The sequence below is a fragment of the Nannospalax galili genome, unplaced genomic scaffold (genome assembly GCF_000622305.1).
Source record: "Nannospalax galili isolate Female #2095 unplaced genomic scaffold, S.galili_v1.0 scaffold781, whole genome shotgun sequence".
Taxonomy (NCBI): domain Eukaryota; kingdom Metazoa; phylum Chordata; class Mammalia; order Rodentia; family Spalacidae; genus Nannospalax; species Nannospalax galili.
This window is the reverse complement of record NW_008346898.1, coordinates 1,863,966-1,873,605: the sequence shown is the minus strand read 5'-3', so window position 1 is coordinate 1,873,605 and position 9,640 is coordinate 1,863,966. Positions and strand designations below refer to the sequence as shown.

Below are 9,640 nucleotides of genomic sequence, written 5' to 3'. Positions count from 1 at the left end.
TCCTTTATTCCTGATAACCAGCATTTAAAAGATGAGGAGAAAAACCTTCCAATACACACCTACCTAGTCAGAGTACAGCACAATATACAAGATGGAAGATGAAAATTCAAAATGTGAAAGACAAACCCTGCCTAGCCTGCATCATCCTCCTGTTTTTGTGCCCAGACAATGTCTTTCTCCTATGTGTTATTTTTCTATGTAGAGTCTGAAAGTTCATATTACACAAAATATTAAAACTGTCTTAATTATTAGGAATATGAAAAGTATTTCAATCCTACCTCTTTTTCATGCATTCGAGAGAGAAAATGATCATCATGAAGACTGCTAGACTTTCTCAGGCTGACCTTGGGAGTCATCTGTAGAATGAGTGAGAGCTATTTAATACTTTTTCAGGCCTGGTTTAACCTCAACTCTTTAAAAGTAAACTAATAAAATGCCTGAAACTCATGTCAAAATAATATTAGAATGGAGAAAAAAGTGACCAACTCACTTCCAACCAACCAGAATAAAGTTACTATTTTGCCTCCTAATGTAACCTACATTATTTTCTATATAAAAGACTTATTTTAACTAAAGATATTTCTAGAAAACGTACAATGGAATTATCACCTACCAGAGAAACTGGAAGAGGCTTCTGTCTCAGGTACCGAGGATTTTCTATCTGAATAAAATTTAAGTAAGGAAATATTAATTCTGGAGTAACTTTCATGAAATATAATGTTCTTATATGAAAACTTCTACATAGTTTAATATTTAGTTCATTTTCTATAGTGCTATTACAGTTCAGTGACCACCAATAAATAAAATATAAAACATAAATTCCTTTGCATATATGAATGCACTTTCCTAACCCTTTCCCCAAATGCCACGTTGTGTTCTAATACTCCTCACCTCCCATTTCATATTCCCCAAATTCTGAATGACTTATAATACCAAAACATAAATCTCCTACTGCCTCTCTGCCTGTTTCTTTACACCACTTGTAAGTATGTACCTACTCATTCTTTAAATCTCAATTTAATCACTACACTGACAAACATACTAGATACATGAATCTTTAAGTATATTTCATTATGTGCGAATATGAAATTCCTTTCAGACTTACCACTTAACTATATTTTCAGCTTCATCTATCCCTGAACTTACTCCTCGTTCCAAGGGTAACAAGCAACTTGTTTACCTTGAAAGGATTACACTCTCAACTAACTATATCTGAGTCTTTGGAAACTGAAATCATTCTCTCACCTTCTTCAAGACTCACTGATCAGGAGTGAGGTTCCTCAGAAAACTTAATTCCTACTACTCTAGTGCCACCTTAGAGGCTCAGCTCTTCTTATGATCTAGCATCCATCTTCATAAAATGCAGATTCTGAAAACAAAGACTGTGACTGCCTTGATCACGAGTTTATTCCTAACATCCACTACAGTGCCTGACAGTATTAATGAGGAAAGAGAGAGGAACAGAAGGAACAGTATCTGGTCTTACTCTCTCAGCAGCTCCTAAATGTCCTGTGTGCATTCCCCTGGCCCTTACATAATTCTTCAAGTGTTCATCAGTATGCTTCCACATATCTTTGGGCAGAATGAGCATAAGGATGATGTCTTCTTAGCTACATATCTCTGGTATCTAGCACTATCTTAATGCATTGGAGCCTTTCAGTAAAATATTTCTTGAATTAATGTGCTTTATTGCAGCTGTCCATCCGGTCCACCTTCACGGTCGTCACCGCCACTGCCTGATCCCAGACCCCAGGGCTGGTGAGGAGACTGTACCAGCGGAGCCACATTCAGACACAGGAGACCAGGTTCAATGCTGCAGATCTATTTTACTGAGGAATTTACAAGCTTAAATAGGGTCCCTGGACGAATCAGACAAGGATGCAATGACTATGCTATATATGGGCAGCCCTGGTTCCGGGACCAATCAGACAAGGATACAATGACTATGCCATATATGGGCAGCCCTAGTTCCAGGACCAATCAGATAAGGATACAATGACTATGCCATATATGGGCAGCCCTGGTTCCAGGACCAATCAGACAAGGAAACAATGACTATGCTATATATGGGGAGCCCTGGTTCTGGTAAATCATGTGACCATGGCTGTCGTTATGCCCATGTGCTGAAAGCTGTGGATAAACCGAAACCTGGAATTTCAAAGGGTGGTGACTAGGGAGTGGCGAGCCTTAAGCTTGAGCCCTACCAAATGGACGGATAATCACAAGGTGTTCCTCATGGCTCCAGCAGCCAGGCTATTGCCTCAGGCCTGCTGTATGGCTGTCATTAGGATTTCCACTCTAGGCTCAAGCCTGTCTCCCATGCTTTATGATAAATTACTTGGAATTTCATTCTCAACAATTTCATTTGCAAATAAAGTAAAAGTTAAAAATTACTAATTTCTTCAGTACATAAACTCATACTTTACTCCATTAATAATAACAAAATATAAAACATTAACACTACAAGTTAGTGGTTCTTACACCTGGAATAAACAATTAGTATTAACTGGAATGCATTTTCAAATATATCTTTAATGAGGTCAATATTCCAAAATCCTTATCTGTTTTCAAAAAGCTCTCCAAATATAATTATGGAAGATAATCTACACTCAATTTGACATAAAATAATCAATTAATCAAAGAATATAAAGGGAATAAACTTTGAAACAGAATTTTAGATATGAGCAGACTGTCAGAGTGTGCGGGTTTCTGGCCTCCCTCTGGCATAGGGGCTGAGAACACAGGAGACTGCCTGAGAGTGACCAGATCCTGCCTCCACATGGTGGTGAGCTTCGCCTAATTGTGCCATACCCATCCCAAAACCTAGGATTTCATGAGATCCCTCCCAAGGCCCCAGAGAAGATCTGGCTTTGGTAGGCTAAGGCCAAGATATTAGCAGAGAGCCTGAGAGGGTGGACTTCAACCTCCATCAGTGTAGCTGCTGTGATCTCAGCAGACTGCCAGAGAGTGCCAGGATCTGAGCTCCCTCTGGCATAGGGGCTGAGAACACAGCAGAATAACTAAGAGTCCCCAAATCACCCCCTGCCCTTAGGGAATTTCCCAAATTTTCTCTGAGTTCCTGCGAGTAGGGGTCCAAACATTAGAAGGAAGACTGAGTGTACCTGACTGGATCTTGACTTGGGCTTCTATGGGTGCTCCTGAACAGCTGATCTGAAGCCATCAGTTCCCTCCAAAATAAAACCTGAGAGCCTGAAACCTATACAATCCAGCTTTACATAATCAATAATGAAAGGACCTAGGCACCCCAATAATACAAAAAGGAGCATACTTCAACTTAATTCTCATATCAGAATCATAAACGACAAAAGAAATTCACATGCCAAAACCACAATGAAAGAATAAAATGGAAAGCCAAAACATGATGTCCCCACCAAATTCCACCAGTCCTATAGAAAAGTTCTACAAGGAAAACCCCCTAGAGATAACCCAGGACACTGAATTTAAAAGAACAATCATGAAACTAATCAAGGAATTCAAGAAATTTAAGGAACACACGAAATAACAAATCAAAGAGGATAAACTTCTGAATGAATTAACAAAAGAGATAGAAACACTGAAGAAAACTCAGGCAGAAATGAAGAAGGAAGTGCAAAACTCAATAAGCCAACTTGAAACAACAGGGGAAATCCTTACCGCTAGAATGAATGAAATGGAAAACAGAATATCAACACTGTAGGATAAAGTTGAAGAATTAGACCACTCAAGCAAAGAGTATGGAAAATACAAAAAAAAAAAATAATAATAATAAGGGAATATGAAAGAGATGTGGGACACAATGACAATGCATAAAGACACAATTTATGATGATTATTAAATAATAAGCTGATGACAGGACTAGCAAGGAACAAACTTTAAAAAATATTTTACCATTATTTTCGTTTTTTTGTGTATGCGTGTATTGCCTACATGTACGTAAGTGCACCGGTGTTGTGCAAAGCCCATGGATTTCAGAAGAGAGCACTGGATTCCCTTGGAACTGGAGTTATGCACAGGTGTTAGCCACCACGTGGGTGCTGGGAATCGAACCCAGGTCCTCTGCCAGAGCAATCAGTGCTCTTAACTACTGAGCCATCTCTCTAATCCCAAGGAGTAAACTTTTTGTGTGCTATTTTACTTAATTTGGTACTGACCTGAAGATGTTAACTTTAGTTACTAAGTCCACCACCATTCAGAAATGGACTCAAAGACATGCAGCAAGAGAAACCATAAGAAAACTACAGAATACATTAGAAACAACTTAGTTACCAAAAATAGGAGTGATGATAGGACCAGGCACAAACAAGAATCAAAATGACAGCAACCAATACATATCTTTCAATAATAACCTTAAATATCAATGGACTTAACACCCCAGTCAAAAGACTCAGGCTAAGCGAATGGATTAAGAAACAAAATCCATTTCTTTGTTGTCTGCAAGAAACTCATCTCACCTTCAAGGACAGGCACTACCTTAAGGTAAAAGGATGGAAAAAGAATATTCCAAGCAAATGGCACTAAGAAACAAGCAGGGGTTGCAATTCTAATATCTGACAAAATAGATTTCAAAGTAAAACTAATCAGAAAAGATAAGGAGGGTCACTTCATTCTGATCAAAGGAACAATTAATCAAGAAGATATTACAGTCCTTAAAATATATGCATCAAACTCTGGTGCACCCAAATTCATAAAAACAACACAACAGGACTTTAAGAAACAGATTAACCACATCTCAGTAATAGTAGGGGACGTCAGTACCCCACTGTGTCCATTAGACAGGTCAACTGGAAAAAGAATAAGCAGAGAGACGATTGAATTAAATTATACCATACATCAAATGGACCTAACAGACATCTTTCAATAATTCTAAGCAAGAACAAAAGAATACACTTTGTACTCAGCACCCCATGGAATTTTTTCAAAAATTGACCACATGCTGGGCCACAAAAAGAACCCTCTACAAATACAAAAAAAATTGAAATAATTCCATGCATTCCAGCTCAAAATCAATGCTGGACAAACACCTAGTCACTACACGAATGCGTGGGAACTGAACACACTCCGATTAAGAAAGAAATAAAAGAATTCCTGGAATTCAATGAAAAGGACAATACAACACAACACAAACTCTGGGACACACTAAAAGGAGTCCTAAGAGGGAAGTTTATAGCTCTAAATGCCTACATTAAAAAATTAGACCTCTCACCCACACGCAGGCCTCACTCTCTGGGGTAAGTCGATCTGGACCTCCATGCCTTGACTCCCCCAGCCCCATCTCCCCCTGCCGATCTCTACTCCTAGCCTGGGTCCTGTCTCATATCATGTCTTGGTGCCCCAGACACCTGGGGAACCACCACTGCTTCCTAATCCTTTGCATGCAGACAAACTCATTTGCTTCTAGGGTCCCCAGGAACACTCTGGGCCTTGCCCCACCCTCACCTCCCTCTACTTCCCTGGGCCTACACGAACCACCAGCCTCTTTCCTGGATGCCAAGGGTGACCCTTCCTCTTCCTGATCCTTTGCATCCAGACCAACCCAGTTCCTCAGTGCAGTCCCCAGAAGCCCTTGGGGCCGCTTCCCGCCCACATCTTCCTTTGCATCTCTGGGTGGCACGGCCACCAGCTCCCCTAGACAAGCATCTTTCCTGGGCCCAACTCCCAGGCCAGTCCAGTTCCTAAATTCCTGAGGTCAAAGTCTTTCCTGGAGGGATCCAGCCCTTAGGAGAAAGCCTGAGAACATCTGATCCTCATCTGACTTGAGCTCTGGGGAAACTCCTGAAGACAAAAGCAATCTGGCCACTCCCATATAAAATCAAAAGAGAGAACCAGAAGTTTAGACCAACCACCTTTTCATGCCCAACAAGTGAACCACAAAGGCACATAAAGTTCACAAAAAGAAGCAGACCTAAACTCAACAAAAGAAGGCTTGAGTCTCACATTAGAATCAGAAACTACAAAAGAAATTCACATGTCAAAGTCACAGAGAAAAAAATAACATGAAAAACCAAAATAATATATCCCCACCAAGTACCAATAGCCCTCCAGAGGAGTACAGTGAGAACTCCCTAGAGATAATGTAGGACATGGAACCCAAAAGAACAATTATAAACATGGTAAAAGAATTCAGTGAATTTAAAGAACACACAAAAAAAGAAATTAAAGAACTGAAGTAAGATAGGGATAAACTTCTGAATGATTTCAGAAAAGAATTAGAAATATTGAAAACTACTCAGGCTGAAAAGAAGAAAGAAGTGAAACTCTCAGTAAGCCAATTAGAAATGACAGGGGACAGCCTCACCAATAGGATGAATGAAATGGAAAACAGAATATCAAGACTTGAAGATAAAGTGGATGAACTAGACCACTCAAGCAAAGATTAAGAAAAATTTAAGAAAGCACAAGAATGGAATATGCAGGAATTGTGTGACACAATAAAAAGACCAAACTTAGGAATCATAGGCATACAGGAAGGAGACAAATCCCAAGATAATAGCATGGACCAGATCTTCAACAGAATCATGGAAAAAAATGTCCCAAAATTAAAGAAAGATATGCCCATACAAATACAAGAAGCATATAGAGCACCAAGCAGACAGGACCAGAAAAGAAACTCTCCACGACACATCATAGTAAAAACACTAAATGTACAAAACAAAGAGACAACACTGAAAGCTGCAAAAGAGAAACAAGTCACATATAAAGGAAAGCCCATTAGGATTACAGCTGACTTTTCAGTGCAAACTATGAAAGCCAGAAAAGCCTGGACCAAAGTATTCCCAGTTTTAAATGACCACAGACGCCAACCGAGATTACTATACACAGCCAAAATGTCTATTATAGTTGAAGGGGAAAGAAAAATCATCCATGACAAAAATAGGCTGAAGGAATTTATGTCCACAAAACCAGGCCTCCAGAGAGGTCTGGAAGCAATACAAAGAGCTAAAGAAAGGAACAACTATACCCAAGGTGTTGAAGAAAGAAATTCAGTGAAGGTATAACAGTGCAAAAGTACAGCTATATCACAAATGTAAACAGAAATAAAAATGACAGGATTCAATACTCATCTTTCATTAATAACTTTAAATATTAAATGACTGAAGTCCCCAGTCAAAAGACACAGACTAGGTGAATGGGTTAAGAAACAAAACCCATCTTTTTGTTGTCTGCAAGAAACTCATCTTACAAAGACAGACACTATCTTAAAGTAAAAGGATAGAAAAAAATATATCAAGCAAATAGTACTAAGAAAAAAAGTAGCCATAGCAATTCTAATATCTGACAAAATAGACTTTAAACTAATACTACAATCATGAACATATATTCACCAAACTCTGGTGCACCCAACTTCATAAAAACAATACTACAGAATTTTAAGACCCAGATTAATCCCAACTCATTAATAGTAGGGGACTTTAATACCCCACTTTCTGTATTAGACAGGTCAACTGGACAAAGAATAAACAGAGAGACATCTGAATTAAATGACACCATACATCAAATGGACCTAACATATTCCACCCAAACACCAAAGAATACACTTTCTAGTCAGCACCCCATGGAATTTTTTCAAAAATTGACCACATATTGGGCCCTTAAACAAACCTCAACAAATACAAAAAGATTGAAATAATTTCATGCATTCTATCAGGCCACAATGCAATAAAGCTTAAAATCAACACTGGAAGAAACCCCAGTAACCACATGAACACATGGAGATTAAACAACACACTCTCGAATGATGAATGGGTCAAAAGAGAAATTAGGAAAGAAATAAAAGTACTCCTGGAACTAAATGAAAATGGCAATACAACACAACAAAACATCTGGGACATGCTAAAAGTGGTTCTTAGAGGGAAGTTTATAGCTCTAAGTGTCTACAGCAAAAAATCAGAAAGAACACAAATAAATGACTTAACGTTGCAACTCAACACACTTGAAAAGCAACAGGAAACAAAACCCAAACCCAGCAGACAAGAAGAAATAACAAAAAGAAAACAAAGAAAGAATCAACAAATCCAAGAGCTGGTTCTTTGAAAAGGTAACCGCTAACCCAGTTAACCGAAAGAAAGAAAGGCCACTTCCAAATCAACAAAATCAGAGATGAAAGGGGAAACATCACAACAGACACCAGAAAGATACAGAACATTATAAGGATATAATTTAAAAATCTATATGCTACTAAATTTGAAAACCTAAAAGAAATGGACAGATACCTAAAGGCATGGAAACCACCAAAACTAAACCAAGAAGAGATTAACTGCCTAAACACACCCATAACACAAAAAGAAATTGAAACAGTAATACAAAACTTCCCAACTAAAAAAAGCACAGGACCAGATGGATGTACAGCAGAATTCTATAAGACATTTAAAGATCTACATCCAATACTACTTAATTTATTCAAAAAGATAGAAATGGAGGGAGAACTTTCAAATTCCTTCTATGAAGCCAGCATCACTATAATACCAAAGCCAGGTAAAGATACAAACAAAAAGGAAAACTGTAGACACATATCCTTAATGAACATTTCCCTCAATTGACGAGTGGATAATGAAAATGTGGTTCATTTATACGATGGAGTTTTACTCAGCAGTAAAGAAAGATGAAATCATGAAATTTTGAGGTAAATGGATGGAACTAGAATCTGTTATACTAAGTGAAGTAACAAAGACTCAGAAAAAAAATCGAGTTATGTTCTCCCTCATATGTGGATCCTAGAACCAAACCCTGATAAGTAAGTATGTATCCAGACATAACTGCAGGAACCAGGAGCATCTCTCAAAATGTCCTGATGTATCCAGACATAACTGCAGAAACTAGGAGCATCTCTCAAAATGTCCTGTAATTGTGGTAGGTCACCTGTCCTCTTGATCAAGGAGTCCAAGGAGACCCCACCAGATTGACTTGAACCAGGAGTCTACAAAGAGGAGGGTCAACACAGAGGAATCATTTCCTCCATGATTCCAAGCGAAGCCAACCATGGTCGAGCAGGACCTTTCACTTATCTTCATATAGGTGGAACTGGTAAAAGAAAGGAGCCAGGGGCTCCTCCCAAGCCCATGTGACCCCTGAGGAACATATCCTCAAACGACCTTAAGAGTAAAAATAAATTAGTTTATCTGGGCCAACTCTATGGTCTTAAACACCCAAAAGGAAAGTATTAACCAAAGATTAAAGAGGCCAATATAATTTCTTAACAGTCCATATGCACAGCCAAAGGCTACATAACAAGCACCAATACCAGACAGGCGATACCTTCTTTTGAGTTTTTGGCCAGGGTGGACAAAGGGATTCCCAGATAGTAACCCAGCATAGAACTGGGAAAATGAACAGCACACCCCAATCTTACCTAAAGGAATATTGACAACTGATTGTTGCTAGTTGAGGAACAGCTGACCCTCCTAAAACAAAGACCTCTAGATAGGCTGACTAGATCCACCAGAAAGGCAAATAGTGGGGAATGGCTGGGGTTGCCGACAACACAGCAGACAGCAGCAGGGATATCAGAGTATAAGGGCTCTAGTCGGGGGAGGGAGGCTATGGGAGGGTGCCATCTGGGAAGTGAGTGTATAGTTGAATAAGATGGTTTGGAATGTTCTGTGTGTATAAACACACAAAAAAAAATCAACAAATTTTTTAAATT

General features: G+C 38.8%; 1 protein-coding gene across 13 annotated transcripts in view; it reads right to left on the bottom strand.

Annotated features, from left to right (window-relative positions):
* The window catches only part of Cep112 (centrosomal protein 112), a 576,146-nt gene that overhangs the window by 462,326 nt on the left and 104,180 nt on the right, over positions 1-9,640 (bottom strand). For 12 of the 13 annotated variants that reach the window (XR_003851118.1, XM_029568391.1, XM_029568396.1 and 9 more), the window contains 2 exons: positions 614-661; positions 279-356 (listed from right to left, as the gene is read on the bottom strand). The exons of the other annotated variant lie outside the window; for it this stretch is intronic. Coding sequence is in view for 11 of the 12 variants with exons in the window: in XM_029568391.1 (XP_029424251.1) it covers positions 279-356; positions 614-661 (126 nt within the window). In the remaining variant the exon portion in view is untranslated. The remainder of the gene's footprint in view (positions 1-278; positions 357-613; positions 662-9,640) is intronic. 13 annotated transcript variants of the gene reach the window in all.